Here is a 21,866-nt window from a genome sequence, read left to right as displayed (position 1 = left end):
ACCCTTATTAGTATCATCTTAAATAGGCACAGATGTATCTGATTTTACTGATCATTCTATTGCTTAGGTGCAATCAGTCACATCCTGCTGCCAACAGAATACATTTCAGACTCTAGCATAGCTTTCCAAGTTCTTCAGCTTTAGCTACAAAGTTCCTTTGGACAGTGAAGTTCATCTTTGATCGCTCAGCTCCTATCATAAAGCTAATATGAAGTAGAACTCGAATATTTATTTAGTTCAGATGAAAGAAAAAAAATCATGATTCATGCAATCATTGTGACATTTACTTGCATAATGCCCTTTTCAGCTTTTTTTAAGACATATTTTTCTCTGAGAACAAATAGAGAGGAGGCGCACATTTACACTGTGGATCTCATGTACTGACAACTAAGCAAACTTTCTTTCCCACGTGGCTCTTCTTTTCCTGTTTCCCCTCTATTGCTGTGCACGGTAACAACAAAAGCCTTTATTTTTTCAGAGGATAATTTATGAAGAATTCCCTCTGTTTCTTATACGCCCTTCCTTTCCTCAGTTTTCCCATTTTTTCTTCCTCCTTTCTTTTCCTCTCCCTTCTTTCCTTCACTCCTTCCTGCTCTTTGTAAGCTGATCTATATTACTCAGAGCTCGGGGAAAACAAGTGATGGTTAAGAGGTGCCCAACACAAAAATAGGAAGTCTTTCCTGTTTAGATTTGTGAATTGACAATGACAAATTAAATGAATACTTTATATAAGCTGCCTCTCATTGGTCCAGACCTAATGGTTCTTATCCAACAGGGCACCTGGACAGCTATTCTATGAGTCCACACTCTTTCCTCAATCATCCTTGTATGCACTAGGGATGGTTGGGGTACAGTTTTGCATGTGTGAGTGTGTATGTATAATTTGAAGAAGCTCTCTAAACTATTCTGATAGAATTTCCTTTCCACCAACTATAGTCCTAGAAGAGAATCCCTGATATAAATGGGACAGTGTCACACCTGAAGATGAATACCTCTCTCTTATAGAGCACAGCAAACAATATTCAATATCTGGTGATAAACCATAATGGAAAAAGTACTGAGAAGAATGCACATGTATGTATAACTGAGTCACTTTGCTATACAGCAGAAATTAAACACAGCATCATAAATCAACTCTACTTCAGTATAATTTAAAAAACAATAAACACCTCTCTCACTACAAGATAAGCACCTCCAATGTCATCATATTGGGAACTTGTATCTGATGATTTATATATAATGAAGCCCTGAAGGGGACATGGACATTTTCGACAGCACACTTTTTTCATATTGAGCAAGGATACGCTAACTACTTGGCCCTCAACCTAAGCATGAATCAGCATTAACGGGGAGCCTTAAAAAATTAGATGCTTAAGTTTCATACCCAGAGATGTGAATTCAGTTGGTCTGACTTAGGTCCACAAGGCATGTTTTAAAGCTTCTCAGGTATTTCTAATAGGTAACCAGAACTGAGAAATCTTTCCCAAACTTGTCATAATTAAATCAGTGTCATTTGGGGAATTTGTCTATATATTATGAAGAGTGAAATCCAAGCTCACTTAGAACTTTTGCCCCCAAAATTATAGATATGAAGATGTATGAACTTTTTGTGGTGCAGCAGATTATTAGAAGTCTAAGTATACAGACTCTGTTGTCTATAGACAGTAATAAACAAAAGCTTTGGCAAGCAGAAAAGAAACAAAGAGAATACCCTTAATGAAAAATACTGAGAGCCTCAGGAAGTGATGGAAAGTATATAGAAAAGTAGATCAAGAATACATGGGGAAGGAACAAAAATGGGAAAAGAGAATAACAAGACAAAATAAAGCAGCAGATAGACGGGAAGGAGAAAGGATGCACAAGTTAAAATGTTAGTCAATTTTTTATTAATTTTTGTAATTTTCCACTACTCTATCCAATACCATATCTAGGTTTGTGGCCAATATTAAAACTAGATATCCAGTACACTCTTCTTAATTAATTTCCATTCCATGAAAAATTTAAAGGTGAATTATTATATTTAATGTGTATCTTTTACATTTTTTCTGATAGATCATTTTACATGATAGAAATGTACCTTTAAATGGCATTTCCAAGATCGAAACAAAGACAGAACAATTAAATACAAAAACAAAAGCAAAACCTTTATTCTTTGCCTTGATTGTAATGTGGTTTACCGTTCTTTATGGTAATAGCATTTTCCTGCATGCATTTCACCAACACACTACAAGTCAATAGCTTTAGTATAAAGAATCTACATTTAATGTTGCTTGTGAAAGAAACACAAAGTGTTTTGATGTGACTGGTAATATAATTTCATTTATATGATTTTTGTGGAATAAAGCTTGGATCTCATACCATATCTGATAAAGTTCTAATGTCTTATGGGTTGGTAAGAATACGATCTATCTGTGTAAACAAACACTGGAAAAGACTGATGATTTACTGAATAAAAAGACTAGGTGGAAACATCTGATTCAAGCAATGCCAAGAATATCAACTCATCGTTCCTTAAGCCTCTTTCGATGATAAGGCATCACTATGAAAGCAAATAAATGCTGGACTCAGTCTGAGATTCGTTTCACATTGAAATGTGTGCAAAGTTTACAGTACTAATAAAAAGCAGGAATCTACACTGCATTTTAGTCTTTGTTTCTTACTTCGTGAAGTGCTTTAATTTAAAAGTGCTAGGAACAGAAACTAACAATAGTGACTGTGACATCAACCTGAAGATACTTTTAATTTCTCATTTATGTACAAAAAGGCTGAAAAAGAAAATAAAATGAACTTTGTACAATATTTATATTTTCTTAGAAAACTCTAACCGTATTATTTTCAACAGAATTAAGCAGCTTGCGACATCTTTGTACAATTGGGCTTTTTACCATAGAGTACTCAATTAAGATTGGAAGGATAAAATGCAAGAAGCTCTTCATTGTTTGCTGCAACCTATTGCTTAATGACATGAAGAATGAGGTCTTGGTAGGACAATTTGCTTCACTTTACCACTGACATATGGCTTCCCATATTAGACTTCTGAACAGTGGAAAGAATAAGATGCAGCAGCAGAGGCAAGATAAACATGCAGCAGTGACAGCATCAAACTATAATGGAACCAATTACATCATATTACCTGTTGAAAGCTTGCAAACTCTACTTCTGTGGTACATATTTGATGCAATAAATACTGTGCTTAAGTCATCATTTTTGTTTGCTCAAACATGCACCACTGGGTAAAATTACTATTTACAAAGCAGACTTTTTTATTTTGTAAATTGACATATTCTATGTCAACCTTACCAAGAGCAGAAGATGGCTAAACAATACTGTAGGAAAAAGCAGAATCAACTTTATAAAGTGGTGGTGGGGGATGCTTTTTGGTCAGTTCAGGTTTTTAGAAAGGACTGATAGGATATTTTTATTTTACGCCAAAGGACACTTATCAAAAATGTTATAGTCATGCTGCCAGAACTCAGAATGACTATGTAATGGTGTGTGTATATGTGTGTGTATACATATATATGTATATACATGCACATATACATATATACATGTATATGTAATGAATTATGTAAAAATAAAACAACTTTTTAATGCTTGTGGATTCTATGGAACATTTACAGGCACAGTAAAATTTTTCTGGATGAGACACCTTAAAAACATGAATAGCTATTTAAGCACCTCAAAAATCTGAAAACATCCTGACACAAGAAGTAAACTCTTTCCTTTTGGGACGTGATTTTTTTTTTTTACATGAGAATGAGAAGTGCAGCATGCTTTCATTTAAAATATATCCAGTTATACAATAGAGAAACATAGAATTTCTTACCTTTACTCCCTCTCCCCAAACATAAACCCATTTACAAAAATAGTCACATATAATAGTAAACAACCTGTGAATTAAAACAAAAAGCGACCAATTCACAGCATACGTTTTGTAAAAATATGGCAGGTGTGGCAGTTAGAACATAAACACTGGTGACGATTACTGTTATCAAGTGTCGCATGTTGAATCTACATAAAAATTTAACTTCCCTCCCCCCTTTAAATTGGTTCCTAGAGTCTGAGTAGCCATTACTCTCTGCTCTTCAGCAGTGTCAGCTGGTTGTGAACACAGAAACCTCCTGTCGATGCTGTTTCTCTGGTTTGTTGAGTCCCAGTTTGCTGACCAGAGGCCCCTGTCTTGATATAGGCACTGACCTTAAGTATACATTTGTAAAAACAGTCAGTTTGGCATAGACCTCCTGTGGGAGTCCTGTTGACACCAACACATCACCATCACGGGCTGTAAACAATTGATCACAAAGTGGAGTATTCTTTGTTTCCTTCTACTTTTTACTTTCCCTGATATCTTTCCCTTTGTCTTCCTTTTCTGATTTGTCTTTTTCAAATTTTTCTTTCTCGGGTTTGGTCACACTGTCATAAGAAGGTGGAGACGTGGTGGAAGGGGTCATGTCGGTTTTCTCTGGAGTTGAATTCTCATTTAGTTTATCAATGAGGATATCTTCTTTGATGGGTGTTCCCTCCCCTTCCTTGCCTTTGTCTTTCTTATATATACATGAAACTTTTTTAACTTTTTGCTTCAAGAGGTAGCGTCTATAAGCCCTCTGGATAACAATAGCAGACACCTCCTCTTGTTTGCGTTTCAGAGTGGTTGTAATGGGCTCATACGAGACTTTGGAGGGGTTCGATGCCATGAATCTTTCTTCCATCTGGATTCGAAGGGCATCCATCTCTCCACTCTCACCCAAAACACGCTTTGTAAAGGCAAATAAGATGTCGAGGCAGTGGATCCTGTCCCCACTGACCATGGGCAGGTCCATGGCAATGAGCTGGACTTTGTTTGGTTTTGCTATGAGAAGAGGAGGATCCAGGGCCGCTGCAAAATCAGAGAGCTTGGAGAACTCTATGAACTGGGTGGCGTCAGGATCAAACTTCTCCCAAACCTCGTAGAACATCTCAAAGTCATCTTCACTCAGGGGCTCTGCGCTTTCTTCAGTAGCAACACTGAAGTTCTCCAGGATGACAGCGATGTACATGTTCACCACGACCAGAAATGATATGATGATGTAACTGACGAAGAAGAAAATCCCAACAGACGGGTTCCCACAGTCTCCCTTAACTGAGCTGCCAGGGTGATCTTTTTCAGGGTCACAGTCTGGAGGTCCACTGTTGAGGATAGGTGCTAGCAATCCATCCCAGCCAGCAGAGGTGGTAATCTGGAACAGGCAGATCATGCTGTTGCCAAAGGTCTCAAAGTTGAACATGTCGTCAATTCCAACCTCCCTCTTAACATACGCAAAGTTGGACATTCCAAAGATGGCATAGATGAACATAACCAGAAAGAGCAGGAGACCTATGTTAAACAGCGCAGGAAGGGACATCATCAAGGCAAAGAGCAGTGTGCGGATCCCCTTAGCCCCTTTGATCAGACGCAGGATTCGGCCAATCCTGGCAAGACGGATCACTCGGAACAAGGTAGGGGACACAAAATATTTCTCTATCAGCTCAGCCAGAAACATACCTATGGAAAGCCAAGATACAACAAAAATAATGTTATATGTAATGGCAGCAAACGAAAATGTACATTTCTAAGATAAGCACTATTTTTACAAAATGTGGACATGAGAATTAGGTATACACATACACACATGCACATACTAGTTTTATAAAATGTGGACATGAGAATTTGGTACACACACACATTTACATATACATAATCTGAAATATTCATTTAGCAAAATGAAACTGGTATGTTTAGTGCTATAACATTAATAGTTTTATACTAACTGAAGGCATTAATGGTCATCTTTCCTGGTTCAAGTAAAGCATATATCAAAAGACACAATATATATGGTAGCCAAGCACAGAAATGGATTTATGTTTCTGAAATACTAGTTTTATACTAGTATTTGCATAAGGACTAATGGATAAAGCATGTGGTTTTAGATTAGGAATATGAAACTTATTCTTCTGAAATGGTCTGATCAATTTTATTTGGGAGGTGGCAGAAGAGACAATCCAGGCCTTCCAGACAGACATACTTGGGACTGAATCCTGGCAATGATTTTATGCATTGCCAAATGGTGATAATAGCTATTAAATAGTTTTGCTGTTGTTGGTTAGGCTTAACGTTTACTAAGTCTTTTCTTTGTGCTAGACATAAATGCTAAGTGCATTTACTTTCATAATCTCATTTAATCCTCACAACACCACTTTACAAAAATATTTCTTGGGAAACCAGGAATCGGAGAGGTGAGATCCCTCTTGCCATAGGTCACAGAACTGGTAAAGAGTGAACACATGGATGCACCAGGCTGAGTCTGTATAACCCAGGAGTCTCCTCTCTTAATCACTACATTACTTCCCTATAGCACCATCATTGGGATCAAATGGAATGATACCTTATTTCAAAGTTCTATTTAACCAGCAAAAGTATGTAAACAGTGGAAGACAACTTTTCTATGTGTATGTTCTCTCTCCTCAAACAGGCAGAACTTTACTTCCGGCACCTGACTTAACATCCTACACACAAGAAATATGTATTGATGAAATGAATCTGCTTTGATTTTTTTGAACAAAATGTCCACTTTTGAAAAAGAATATTATACACTGTAGAAAATTATCTGAACCCAAAGATGACATGAGGCTTGTTTGAGTGTGAATATATATAAACACACAACATGCTATTCCAATTATCAAGGACAATTATTTGACTACTTCTATTGATTAATATGTGTACATGTGTGTGAATTGTTTATTCAAAGCAGTACTTGTCTACACCATAAGAGTATGACTATTATGTCAAAGTTGCAGTTATTTTCTTCCGGCATGAGACAAGATGATACATGAAAGCTGCATGTATAATATAATTATAAATAATATAAGTTCTCTTTTTTATATATAATTTCATGCACAGCACACAATTAGATAAATGACAAGCTGAGAATGGACTCTTCATTAGACTTCATTTGAAATTTGGGGATGAATGAGAAAGTATTAGTGAAAAATACTCTAAAGTTTTAAAACACAAATTTTTACTCCTAAAAATTTCACTTAAATGAAAGCACCTCTTCTTACCTACAATGGAGAGAATAACCACCACAAAATCAAAAATATTCCATCCGATGGTGAAATAGTAATAACGAAGAGAGATCAGTTTCAGCACACATTCTCCAGTGAACAGAACAATAAACACCAGATTAATCCAGTACAGAATGTTGGTCATTTCTTGACTCTGGTCATCAGTCTCCACCATCATGGTGACCATGTTGAGGCAGATAAGGATCATGATGCTGATATCAAAGACTTGTTTGGTTACAAAATCAAAGACCATCCCTTGGAATTTGTTCTGCAAAAAAAAAAAAGGAGTATGTGAAATTCCCTTAGAGACTGAAAAACAAATCATCCAACTTATCTGATTTTAACATAGCAATATGAAAATACAGCTTTTATTACAAAACATTCCATGTTTGCTTTACACTTGGAAGAAAATTTCATATACTGGAATATCCAGCTCTTTCCAAATGTATTTGTTCTATTTATACTGTTTATGATAGCAGGTTTTGTAAACTGATTTTTTGTTAAGAACCACCACTTAGTTTCTCAGTGCCTAACCATGCGTAGAGCAGAAGTTAGTAAATATTGGTCACTATAATGAATCTTTGTTATCTTCTGTGTTTGGGGTGAGCATCAAAATTAACTTTGAAGAACTAGTGAAGAAATACATTTCTAGCTTTTTTGGGTCATTTCCCCCCTAGTTTCTTCCTTCATATTCCCCACCCACTATGAGCAGCAAAGCCACAGCATCTTAAATTCTACCTTAAAGTTTAGCTGAGAAGATGCTTTTAAAATTATAGTTCAAGAAAAAGGATATTGGTGGAATAGTTGGTAAAATCCAGTTAAATTCTATATTTTATTTGATAGTATCATACCAGGGTAAATTTCTTAGTTTTGCTGACCCATCTATGGTTATGTAAGATGTTAAGACAAAGGAAAGCCGAGTGAAGTTTATATGAGGTAACTGCTAAAAGAATAAAATCATCTTTTAAAAAATTATAGCTTAAAATTTCGATGTTCAAACTTTGCCCTATTCAATCTGGACCTAACTTCCAAGCACTAACTAGCCTTATATCTTGTTTATGAAATTAAGTCCTCATCTTGTAAACCAATTATGTTCACTGGGCCCTGTGTTTTTCCTTCTTTTCAACTCTATGTGCTCAATATTCATCATCCTAGCGCTTGGAACTTGGATCACCTCTGCTAGGTCATCCTCTACCTTCTCAACTAGAACTACAGACCTTCTGCTCCATCTATGTTCGTAGTCTGCATTCCAGATGGATGCCTTTATTGGTCTGGATTCTCTGTGCTCGTGTTCTGCCCCTGCCCGACTAGTAGAGGCATCCATTACTCCATACTGGAATTCTGGGCTATCAAGTAGTACTGGTTTGTTATATTTTGCTATTTTCTCTGAATACACATATAGCCTGATGGACTGGACTTGCCTTGTTTCAGCTGGATCTGTTCTTCAAGGGCCTCCTTCAACTTAAATGCATCTAATTCCAGTTCTAAGCCCCTTGTTCTTAGCTCTTATGTACTGAAGTCTACCTTTCCAAGTCTGGTTATGTTCCCCTTATTTCTACCCTTCTGATACTTACTACCACTCTTGTACCATACTGTTTTATCTTGTTTATCCATCTCCTCTGTCATAACACTTCTGTCAAGGGGCATTATTAGACTCCCCTTCTCAGTCTGGGGCATCCTAACTCAGTTTTAAGTTTTAAGCACTCTGTGATCTCAGACAATTTTGTGCTTACATTTCTCATAAAATTTATGACATTTTATTGAGAATGGTTTGCTTTTATTTACTTAATAAAATCATTTTCTTCCACAGATACAGCACCTAGAATGAAGCAGATTCAAAATGGCTTAAAAGCAGCAACTTGCTATTTATGTTCACATCAGCATTTTCAGTAAAAATCTCTTTAGATTCTTTGCCCATTTAGTTTTCCAGTGGGTTAGATCAACATACAACTCCACTACACAGTCACTGTCTCCAATTTAAATTTCAGAATATGCTGGAGGAAGCTGTATAACCTTGGAGGCCATGTTCACTAGAGGCTTATGTTTTCTCACTTTATCTTGGCTCTTCATAATGATTAGCAATCCTTTGTCCCTCACTTGCTCCCAGGATAATTTCAAACTTCTCAGAAATTTCCTATTCTCTTGCCCTTTATTCTTACTTCTTTTGTGAGAACACCAAAGTCAATTGTTATAAAGAAACTCCTCTACCTTTTTGTCATTTTATAGTATATTGATTTCCACACCTATCTTTTTACATACTACTCCAAATTCATTGGAGGACTCAGTCCCTTTTCCTCTGTAACCTAATCCACACTGTTTTTGAGCCACATCCTGTGCAGTTTTATTCTATATTTATTCCCTTTCTCTTCAATCTCTTCCTCTCCAGAATTCCTGCTTTGCTCTGACACTAATCTCTCAATCTTTAGAAACTCTATTTTACTACTACTTCTAACATTCATTCTCTTTTGGAGTCCCCTTTTGATTTTCAAATTCTGTAAACTAGCATCGCCAATTGTTTTCTCCATTCATGTCCCTACTTCTTACTCTGTGTGACTCCACTCTTCATCTCGTGTGTAAGGCAGAGACTCATGAGTCATCTTTGTTGCTTCCTTCTTTACTTCTCATATTCAATTAATAAACCTTTTAATTTCACTCCTATGATAGCTCACAGATCCATTTTATTCATCTCCACACCACTCTGGTTCAGGCTGACTATCACCCCTGAAATAGTTCCACCAGGAGTCTACACTGCATACACTGCCTCCGTCAATGCTGGTTCAGTGACAGTCACAACACCCAGACTGACCAGCTTCTGCTCAATGGCTTCACTTTGCTCTAAGGACAAAGACTTGTCTTAATGTGGCCTAAGAAGCCCAGAAAAGTCCGGACCATCCTAGCCTGTTCATTCTCACCATGTCCCAAATGAACCCCCACCCTCTGCACTCCAGCCTCACTGGCCTTCCTACCTCAGGACCTTCACATGTACATTCCTCTTTTCTTCTTACATGGCCTGTAGACACTTCCTCATTTTCCTTCAGGCCTAGGCTCATGCTCAGTAAAGCCTTCCTTGATTAACCAGCCCCTTCTTTCTTATCAGCTCTCGTAGCTAAACGGATTCTTTCCTTCTTGGATATTTCTATTTGTTGGTGTGACTATTTGATTACCAAATAGACTCTCTGTTTAGTATTTAATTCCAAATGCTTAGCATCATACATTGTAAATGAATGACTGAATAGATGGATTTTACCACATATTGTTGCCAATAATATTCTAGCTAAATGCACTAATCATTTCCTGTGCATCCCTACCCCTATTAAAGTAAATCTACATGCTATCTGACGTAATTAAACAACAATTAAAATTTTTTCTCATTATCTACATGTATGTGTTGCCTTACTAATAAATCTCACTCTCTCACTGATTCACCTCTTCTATAATGGTGAAGTGCACAAGGCTTCATGCTCAGCAATTTCTTTTTTGGTATATTATAATTATCTTTCAAAAATGAACCTAAGATTTACAGCTCAACTGAATTATGTCTGACAATGACAACTCTAAAATCCTTATCCCATATTCATAAGACCTAATCTTTCCAAATGCCTTTACAGGACTTTCAGTTACATTAACAGAATCAATAACTTCAAAAAAACATTAACTGCTTTATATTCTTTATTATCTATATGCCCTCCCTCTTTTCCTATATTTTATAGGTTCCTCATCCCACTGAGCCTTCTTGTTGGCTCATTTATTTCCAGTCCTATTGGCATGACCCTATACTGTAGACTCATCTTCTTGTATGTAAGGGTTCATCTTCTTGTCTAAGCCCCAGCACTACTTTGTCTCTAACATTTTCCCATACCAGTCCCTAAAAATCTCTTTTTCTTCATATTACCATGCTGTTCACTTAATTATATCGTATTTTTACTTGGCTAAATTAAATGGATGTATTCGGATTCATAGTGGGCTTGACTCATTTGACCCAGAAAACCTTGTGTTTCCCACTTACTATTTCAAAAAATAAATCACTATTCTCCACTGCAATATTTATTTCCATGACTTTGGAGTGTATGTTTTTCATGTAAGTCATTACTCTGCTTTTCTCCCTTATCCATCCGAGTTGTATTATTTCTCAAAAAGTAGGCTCAAACTGTACATTCCTTATGTTTTGTCCAATATTACTATCCACTGTCTTTGGGCTTTTGGCTAACTTACAAACAGAACAGGGGCATGACCAGTTTTAGGTTAGCTAGTTTTACATCATCACTAATGGAGTCATAGAGTCGTGTTTCCTGGGGAACACTTGATTACCTTGTACCATGTATGCCTTCAGAGAGGAGTTCTCAAACATGAAAGAACTCAGGGACTCTTCTGACAACAATTCCTTGTAGCAACCAAACAGACCAGTAAAGTCAAGTTGCTCAGTCGTGTCCAACTCTTTGCGACCTCATGGACTGTAGCCTACCAGGCTCCTCTGTCCATGGGATTTTCCAGGCAAGAGTACTGGAGTGGGTTGCCATTTCCTTCTCCAGGGGATCTTCCCGACCCAGGGATCGAACCTGGGTCTCCAGCATTGCAGACAGATGCTTTACTGTCTGAGCCACCAGGGAAGCCCAAACAGACCAGTAGCCACTGGCAAATATACAATCGCAATCACCATAAAAAGCCATAGAGAATGATGTCATCTGATTTAGGGTCAAGATGCTTAGAGGAAATAGGAAATTTTTCTTGAAAACCAGGAACAAACAAGACCTATGACTTGTTTCATTAGTGATTCCATTCAATCTGCAGAGTTGGACAGAATATGGGGCATATCCAAGATGTATCAATTATCCCAATTGGTCTTCACTGCACTCTGAGAACATTCAATATTTCCACACTATGTATATATGAATATGTTTTCTTCTCTACATTGTTAGAAGCTCCTCAGTGACATCAATCCTATGGAATAGTACTGGTATATAAGCCTGAACATTTTTACTTATATATATTTTATGTCTCTGTATAAAATATATTACATAATTTCTACATATTATGTATCTAAAAATACCGAATACTTAGACTATTGAGGCCATCTGGTCACATTGCTAAGGCAGAAACTGTTTTGCAATACATGAAAATTAGTATCTAGCAATTTGGGCTATAAAAGTGATAGATAACAGCTTTTGTTAAGGATGAAAGTATGCTATTCTTACAGCAGGTCGAGGTATGGGTTTTTGTGGTTTCTTTGAACCCAATTTTTTCATTGCATTGTAGTATTTCTTCTGTTCTTCTGTCATAAAAATGTCTTGACCTCCAAAGTAAAGAAATAAAAGGAAAACTTGTAAAAATCATGTTCTTTGCTAGCTATAAAATCCATATTAGTAATTGTGTCAAAAATGTCTCCATATTCTATTCTAAAGTTACTAACATATATTTTAGATATGCATATATTCAATGTGTAAATTAGATTTCTATGCTGGAAACAGCACTTTCAGATAGCTGATAGTAATTCAGCTATTTGAATTATCAATCACTTAAAAACTCATAGATGATTAAGTCAAAATAATTTCTGAATTTTATATTCTTTTTTTTTGATGACTGCACTTGGAGCCAAAAGGAAACAGTGTGATATGTCTAGTTAGCACTTTAGAGCAAAGATGAAGTTTTAGTATACTTATCTTTTTTTTCTGCTGGTTGAAGTTATCTATGATGACACCAATGAAAAGATTTAGAGTAAAGAATGAACCAAAAATGATAAAGATGACAAAATACAGATACATGTACAGATTGTCTTCATACTTGGGTTGTAATTCTACCTACAAAATATGAAAAATGATAACCATCAGACCTAAAACTTGTTTCATAGAAAAGACATCAGTGAATTTTCAATTCTCAAAGCATATCTCTATACACTGGAAATTTTTAAAAAATTAAACAGATTTTAGGAAAGATCAAGTTTAACACACTTACTGAAGAGTCTCCAAACTCTTTCATTGACTTGAGAAAATGAAACAACTCATAGAAAAGTCTGAATAATTACAATTCATTTCACCCAATAAATGCCTAGGATATGAATGCACTTTTAAGACCCCAATAGGGCATGCAGAGTGAGGACTTCCTACAGAAGAGATACTACAGTTACACTAGTTTATGTTTAAAACTTTCAAATTTTACTCTCTCTGACTCAGTTTCTTCATCTGTAAAATGGGGAAAAAAAAACCAGAATCAACTCTAATATGGTATTTCAGAAGGCTAAATATGTTACTATATGAGAAGTGTTAGAACAGAACCTGGCCAATAGTAATAGGTAAGAGTAAGGGTTTGACTTCTGTTATATATTTCTCTTGCTAGACTAGAATTATTACCGTATGTGTTGACATAAGTATATCAGTAGGATCTTTCCTTTCTGAAAATGAGTCTATTGATTCATTGTACTCAGCAGGTCTTTTTTTTTTTTTTTTTGCCTTTATTTATTTATTTTTATTAGTTGGAGGCTAATTACTTCACAACATTTCAGTGGGTTTTGTCATACATTGATATGAATCAGCCATGGATTTACATGTATTCCCCATCCCGATCCCCCCTCCCACCTCCCTCTCCACCCGATTCCTCTGGGTCTTCCCAGTGCACCAGGCCCGAGCACTTGTCTCATGCATCCCACCTGGGCTGGTGATCTGTTTCACCATAGATAGTATACATGCTGTTCTTTTGAAATATCCCACCCTCACCTTCTCCCACAGAGTTCAAAAGTCTGTTCTGTATTTCTGTGTCTCTTTTTCTGTTTTGCATATAGGGTTATCGTTTACCATCTTTCTAAATTCCATATATATGTGTTAGTATGCTGTAATGTTCTTTATCTTTCTGGCTTATTTCACTCTGTATAATGGGCTCCAGTTTCATCCATCTCATTAGAACTGATTCAAATGAATTCTTTTTAACGGCTGAGTAATATTCCATGGTGTATATGTACCACAGCTTCCTTCAGCAGGTCTTAAGTACTGCTTCTGTAACAATGATGCGCTCTCTTATCTAACACAGTTCTGGTTTGTTTGTTTTTTCAAGTATGAATAATGTTGATAATGCTCCACTCTTTTAAAGATATGAAAGTGAAAGTGTTAGTCACTTAGTTGCATCTGACTCTTTACGATCCCATGGACTGTAGCCTGCCAGGCTCCTCTGTCCATGGAATTCTCCAGGCAAAAACACAGGAGTGGCTAGCTAGTCTCTTCTCCAGGAGATCTCCCCAACCCTGGGTTTGAACCCAGGTCTTCTGCACTGCAGGTGGATTCAGTACCATCTAGGTCACCAGGGAGGCCTTTCAAAGGAATATTTACCCATTTCCCATTCCCCCACCCCACCCCCAGCGTATGAGAGTTCTTGCAGTTCTTGGCAGTACTTGATATTGCCAGACTTTTAAATATTGCCAATCAGGAAAGTATGTAGGTAATATTTAATTTTGGTTTAAATTTGCATTTCTCTCTTGACTAAACGAGAGTATGGGTGAATAACTTTCCATACTTTTAGAAGCCAAGTGAATTTCATCTTTTGTAAAGTGTTTGAATACTGAGGGATTATATAGTAGTATGACCTCTGAAGAACTGATGCTTTCAAACTGTGGTGTTGGAGAAGACTCTTGAGAGTCCCTTGGACTGCAAAGAGATCAAACCAGTCAATCCTAAAGGAAATCAACATTGGAAGGACTGATGCTGAAGCTGAAGCTCCAATGCTTTGTCTACTTGATACAAATAGCTGACTCATTGGAAAAGACCCTGATGCTGGGAAAGGCTGAAGGCAGGAGAAAAAGGGGGCAATAGAGGATGAGATGGTTGGATGGTATCACCGACTCAATGGACATAAGTTTGAGCAAACTCTGGGAGATAGTGAAGGACAGGGAAGCCTGGTGTGCTGCAGTCCATCAGGCGACAAAGAGAGACACGACTGAACAGCAAAATACAGTATTGTATGCTAAGATATTAAGGAAGAAACTGAAAGTAATTTGCATGTCATGTAGGTTATTGATTAGAAAGGTGGAGAGAATTTTGAATTAATCAAATGGGTAGGAAACCATTGTAGAAAATGAGATAATGTAAGAAAGCCTTTAACACAGTGAGTGGCAATAAACAATAAATTATTAATATTATTCAAAAGAGCCTATAAATGGGACTCCTAATAATAAACGAGATAAAATGCAGGGTGTCGAGCTCTTATAGTTTCTTTTTCTTAATAAGGGGGAAAAATTCAGGAACTCTCTCTAAGTTACCACCTGCTTTTGGTGTCAGAGATATAACATCTTGAGCTTAATTACTATGCTCTGACAATATATGAGAAACTAATCTCTTTTCTAAAACGTGATTTCCTTCCTTATTGTTAAATAGTGAGAAATTATATGGAGATTACCACAAAAAAATTCAAAACTGCTGATGTATGTAAGATACATTATGAAAGCCCTTTCTATCATAAAACCTTATTTCCAAAAAGAAATATGATTATATTTGTTTTGTTTTCTTTTTTTTTCTTTTATCATTATTCAGACTTTCCTATCACAAAAATATCAAAAGCTGGAGGAAATCTGAGACAGATGAAGAAAGCACCTGTAAGGGCTTTTAATTCATGGCTAGAACTATTAGAACCAAAAACAAAATGTCTCTATTTACAAATAGAACAAATAGAATCTACAAATTTTTAAGTGCCAGTTGCTATTCTAGACACTAGGAAAGATATGTTAGAACATTCACAGTGAACAGAGAAATACATTCAAATCAAATTTTGGAAGAAGTAATATAAGGTTGAATATTTTATTTTTCTAATGTAGATATTCTGTATAAATCGACCCATGGTTTTATTTTATTGGCAATATCACTAAATTACAACACTGTAGAAATAGTCACTAGATCTAATTAAACAATTTTCCCTCTAAACAGACTTACATTTCGTGAATCAACTGCTGCATACATAATATCCATCCATCCCTTAAATGTGGCCTGAAAAAAAAGTCACACCATTGAATTTTTTCCCCTCACAAATTATAATTCTAGAAGAGACTAAATATCAGGTTTATTAACCAAGATTTATTCAAAAACAGGTATATAAAATAGTTTGAAATTAATATTTAAACTCTTTTGGCAAAGTTTTATTTATTTATTTATTTATTTTATTATTATTATTATTTTTTTTTTCCAGTGGGTTTGTCATACATTGACATGAATCAGCCATGGATTTACATGTATTCCCAATCCCGATCCCCCTCCCACCTCCCTCTCCACCCGATTCCTCTTGGTCTTCCCAGTGCACCAGCCGAGCACTTGCTCATGCATCCCACCTGGGCTGGTGATCTGTTTCACCATAGATAGTATACATGCTGTTCTTTTGAAATATCCCACCCTCACCTTCTCCCACAGAGTTCAAAAGTCTGTTCTGTACTTCTGTGTCTCTTTTTCTGTTTTGCATATAGGGTTATCGTTATCACCTTTCTAAATTCCATATATATGTGTTAGTATGCTGTTATACAGAGTGAAGTAAGCCAGAAAGATAAAGAACATTACAGCATACTAACACATATATATGGAATTTAGAAAGGCAAAGTTTTAAAACACATGCATTGAAAACTCTTCCTTCATGTTCTTTTGTAACATCTTTCTATTTTGACTTGAACATCTATACTTAAATCATGATAGATTATAACAATGTGCTATCATAAAAGCAATTATCAACAACCTTTGACTCTTATGTATATATACAAGAATGTAACATGAAAAAATTTCACATATATAGTATTACCTTCAGACAAACTGAAAACTATGTTGCATTATTTGATCTTAAGGTTGTCTTTTCTGCTTATCTTTTCTAAATGATATTATCATCAACCACCAATCATGATGGTTTGTTCTTGAAATTGCCAAATATACTATTTTGAGGCAATTATTCTGTAAGGGGAAGTTTTATAATCTAAAAACTATTATACCTAACAGCAATTTACTTTTTAAAAATTTTGGTTGAAGAGACATAGTAATTCTGAAGACAAGTCATCAAGTCATGTACATTTGTTTTTCAGTTTCTTAATGCCACAGGACCCTGCAGTCTTCATCTCATGTTGGGTATCATGTTAGTGGATCATCTCAGGGAGCATGTGAACATGACTTAGAGTGGTCCGTTGAGAAGCTAAATGGAGTTTTATGAAATTATAGCAGGCATAATAGACTCAATAGGAAGGTTTTCATTTGCAAGAGAGCAATCTCCCTATCTTAAAGCATTCAAGCAACAGGAAGGAAGATGGACAATCAAGGTAGGAGTCCATGTGAGGGGAATATTTGGTTATGGTGTTTGTGAAAGTTGGGTGAGTGGAGACTTGGCAAGGGTTTAGATACTGTCTGGTATCTGAGAAGGACAGAAATCTACCACCCCTCCCCCTACCTTTCCAATCCCATCCTCGGGCCAATGCCTCTACTTTGCTCAGACTGGGGAAAACAGTGGGAAACGACATAGAAATTTCAGTAACAAAGACTTGTTTTGGGAACCTAAGGCATAGTCTGGGAAACTTTAAACTTTATACAGCCATCCAGTCTCCAACATGGTGCAGAAAGACAGTCCATCCATGATTAAGGAAGAATCTAGGCAGATGGGCTTAAGGAAATATGTACTGCAAACAGTCAGCAAGAATATTATACTCATTTTAGTAACACATCACAGTGAATAATAAAGTGGTTACTTACTACCTGAAGCAGAGAAAGATACCCAAGTCCCACATTATCAAAGTTGACCTTCACGTTCTTCCAACGGGCAGTTTGGTTGCTATCTATGAGGGCCTTACATTCGCTGTAGTTGTTGACCACGCTGACATCAAACATCTCTCCAGTGGTGTAGTTAATACAGTGATAAAACTTGCCAGCAAAAAGATTCACCCCCATGATACTGAATATCAACCAAAAGATCAGGCAGACCAGAAGTACATTCATTATGGATGGAATGGCTCCTAAAAGAGCATTGACAACAACCTGCACAGCGGGAAGGTGGGAAAAGAAGTGAAAAGAGAGTCAGCTCTAGGGAAGAACTAGAAATTTAGGTCATCATACATGAAAACTCAACAGAGAAAATATAAAAATCATTCTAGTACTGAAAGCTTGATTCTCTTTTTAATTTTTTTTTGATTCTCTTTTTAAAAAATTAAAATAGCTACTGTAAAAATAGGTTTTTGAAATTGGTAAACTGAAAAGAATTTAATAGCATTCCTTTCTATGATACCTTGCACACACAAATACAGAAGCACAAACACCTCCACATATCATCCATTTCTGGTTGTGTTTGCAACATTCAAAGAAAATCCTAAGTAACTATTTTAAAATATCACAAAACAACACCTAAAAGTTCCTTTTTGAATAGCCAAACCTTCCTGGACAGGGCATCACCATTTCCTCAGTGCTGAGGGTATGTAGTCTCAGGTTTTATGCCTCAGGGGATGACAAATGGCAGTATAAATGCCTCCCAGTTCCTTTGTACCACCTTTCTAAATGAGGGTTAAATTTCCACAGCTGACCTACTTTTTAGCTAGCGCAGCCTTTGTTTGAGAGCAAAAAGGCCAGGGTTAGACTTTAAAAGGCTCAGAAGACATCATATGGAGCAGGGAAGAAACAGGATGAGGAATGATTTGGTGGTTTCAAATTACAGTGAGTGGGATTTCCTTCACATTTATAAACTGGAATGAACATAACTAATGTTGACTCACATCAGAAGTCTACACAACATGCTAGAAATTTCCCACAGAGTGAAAAAGTCTAGGTAGAAGCAATCTCATTGATTCTAATTAGAAGCCATCATTCAGGTATTATGTTGTGTGAGGGCCTCCAAAAGTGTCATTTATGGATGTCTGACAAATATTACTAATTGACTGGTTACATGAATATGAATGTAGGAGACACATATTTAACCTGGATGTGTCATATCTAAGGTTCAAAACAGCAGTTTATACTGAAAGTGTTCGTTGTGTCCGACTCTTTGTGACTCCATGGACTGTAGCCCTCCAAGCTCCTCTGTCCATGGAATTCTCCAGGCAAGAATACTGGAGTGGGTAGCCATTCCCTTCTCCAAGGGATCTTCCTAACCCAGGGATCGAACTCGGGTCTCCCATATCACAGGCAGATTCCTTACCACCTGAGTCACCAGGGAAACCCTGTTTTCAATTATAATTCCAACAAATACTAAAGTATGTGGTCTTACCCTCATTCCTTCAAACCGGGATAAGGCTCTCAGTGGCCTCAGAGCTCTTAGTGTTCTGAGGGATTTGATGGCACCAAGTTCTGAGTATCCCAAAGCATTTGCAGTTAAGCTAACCAATGAGACCTATACAGAAAAAAGCAACACAATTTTCTTATTTATAGGCAAAAAACGTTTACACAACTCAACCTTGCTCTATGCAATAAACCAGTTCCAAAACTTTAGTGAGTATCAAAATCACTTGTTGCAAACACAGATGGCTGGCCAAGGTTCGCATGAGACCTGAGAATTTGCATTTCTTTAAGTTCCCACTTAAGCTTAATGATACTGGCCAGTGAATCACTGCTATAAACCTATGAAAAAGCAGCAGCAATATATGCTCTTTTTATCAAGATTCTTGACAAGAAAATTTAAAAGAATTAAACGTAAGGAAAGACAAAGAATGACACCAAAATGAAATTTTCATCTATAGATGTATAAAACTTTAACATTTCTCATATTATTTAGCAGACCTGAAAGAGAAAAGAAATCCTAGTACAAGTATGCAAGTAAGCTATGCAAGATACAGTTGACTCTGAATATAAGCACACTCAGCAAGATCTAGATTTCTAAACAGTGGTTTAATCTTATTGTAAATGTCAGTGTGAAGGCCTAAGATCATTACTTAGGGAAAAGTGAAATCATTAACTTTAAAAAGTTGAGATTTTAGTATAACTAATTAGAAATTGTCAGAACAATGTTTTCTTTAGTTATTTATACAGATGGCTAATGTAGTTGATATAAGTTGTGACATCACAGTGAAAAAAGAAAAGAATAACTGCCGCAGGTGGCACAGAAATGTCTGATTTCCTTTGAAAATACATAGAAAACCCATTAAAACTATATAAGCTAATGAAAAGATATTTTCTCCTAAAGTGCAGCTGAATTGCAAAAGCAGGAAAATGAAAACAGATGTGTAATATAGCTTTTAAGAATATGGTGTTAGTGGATATTTGAAAAATACATTTTTTTAAGAAAAGTAAATGAGGCACATAAAAATATTTTATAACACAACTTGACTTATTCAAACTAATTTTGCACATGTAATATGAAATAGAAAAACCTTTAAATTAGGAAAAAATTAATCTATACAATTTTCTTAAGGAGTTTCTATATTTTTCCTAAAATCTAAATTTTTAGACTTTGCAAATCTCTTCAAAGACAAATGAAAGATAAAGTTACTGAATTATCATTTATTGTGAAGATTTTCTAGGTATAAAACATGAGGACTTACAGTACTTTATCTTCTCTGAAGATAGAATGAAAAAGAGATAGGTATAAATTAAAGAATGAAAGATAAAAGTTAGACATAAAAAAATTCTGAACAGGGGCAGTATTTATTGGCTAAAGAGGTAGTAAACATTCAATTTTATGTGTCTTGTGTAGTTGAATATGAAAAGGAGATACATGTAGATCTTCTCTTTCTGGTCTTCTCCTTTTGGCCTCTAAATAGTAATTTTCTTCCATTCCATCACTGACATCTCCAGCAAATTTCTTTCCCTAAAAAGGGTGAGCTTTTCTTGTCACTTTTCACAGATACTCTTCAACAGAAGAGTATCTTCGAGAACTCTTCAATAGCTTCTTCACTAAATCACTAAATCATAGATCTATTAATAAATCTCTTTGAATGGCATCTCAGGTCCTTCAACCTCTTCAACTTACCTTTCTTATCAACCAATTACAAAGTATCAACCAATTACTTTCCCTCACCCTGTGGCACAGAGCTTATCCTATAGGGCTACTTGGTGGTTGAACAAGCCCTGCTTGGCATGCAGCAGTGTCTTCAAGGCTTTGATGTCCTTGCCTCATCTGTACCTGCTGACATTGACATCCTTCAAATGCCAGTTCACACTGCACCGCCCTCATGAAGCCTGTGCTTCCTCCTCAGTGAAGAAGATGAAACTTCTAATAGAGATGTCATCTTCTCATTGTATGCATATCTATCCTCACTAGTTGCCTGTAAGCTCCCATAGGCCCAGAAGATGGCATACATATTTGTCTCTTCCATACAAAATAGATGATTGATAAATATGTTTGACATAAACCAAAGCATTAATGTATTATCATAATAATTTTCTTAAATCCAAGAAGATAAACATCCAGAATATACTAGGTAACATGAGCAGCAGCTCACAGATTTCTCTTAAGATTTTCTTTATACTTAGGTAGTGTTGACTTAATGCCTTTATTATTACATGGATATAGTAAACATAAGATATTTTTATTAAACATTTACAGTGTATTTTCTGTACATAGAAAATAAAGTATCATCCATAATCTCATTATACAAATAAAAGAACTGGCATTGTCATGGTATATTTTTCTTTTGCTCACAGTGCTCAAACACATGTGATTTAAAGTATTATTATTGTCATTTTATTGCCATTAAACTTTTGATATAATTCCACATGTAGCTTTATATGTTAATATAAATAATAGGCTTGCTTTATGCAGATTCAGCAGAGGAAAAGATATTTTAGTCTCTTAAATTCAAAGAAATCTCTTTATTTCTTACAAATTTTTTCTGTTTGGTGGCTAGAAAACTCCTACTAAATTAA

The 21,866-nt window shown here is 36.0% G+C and overlaps 1 protein-coding gene across 3 annotated transcripts in view; it reads right to left on the bottom strand.

The window, feature by feature from the left end:
• Positions 1–1,869: 1,869 nt before the first annotated feature.
• LOC122453888 (sodium channel protein type 2 subunit alpha) overlaps positions 1,870–21,866 on the bottom strand; it is a 137,953-nt gene continuing 117,956 nt past the window's right edge. For all 3 annotated transcript variants that reach the window (XM_043488197.1, XM_043488196.1, XM_043488198.1), the window contains 7 exons: positions 19,273–19,395; positions 17,772–18,053; positions 15,990–16,043; positions 12,741–12,878; positions 12,276–12,380; positions 7,081–7,351; positions 1,870–5,524 (listed from right to left, as the gene is read on the bottom strand). In XM_043488197.1, coding sequence (XP_043344132.1) covers positions 4,329–5,524; positions 7,081–7,351; positions 12,276–12,380; positions 12,741–12,878; positions 15,990–16,043; positions 17,772–18,053; positions 19,273–19,395 — 2,169 coding nt within the window. In that variant the 3' untranslated portion in view covers positions 1,870–4,328. The remainder of the gene's footprint in view (positions 5,525–7,080; positions 7,352–12,275; positions 12,381–12,740; positions 12,879–15,989; positions 16,044–17,771; positions 18,054–19,272; positions 19,396–21,866) is intronic.

The sequence above is a fragment of the Cervus canadensis genome, chromosome 15, assembly GCF_019320065.1.
Source record: "Cervus canadensis isolate Bull #8, Minnesota chromosome 15, ASM1932006v1, whole genome shotgun sequence".
Classification (NCBI taxonomy): Eukaryota; Metazoa; Chordata; class Mammalia; order Artiodactyla; family Cervidae; genus Cervus; species Cervus canadensis.
Note: the sequence above shows the minus strand (reverse complement) of the source record. Positions and strands in the feature narration are given on the sequence as shown.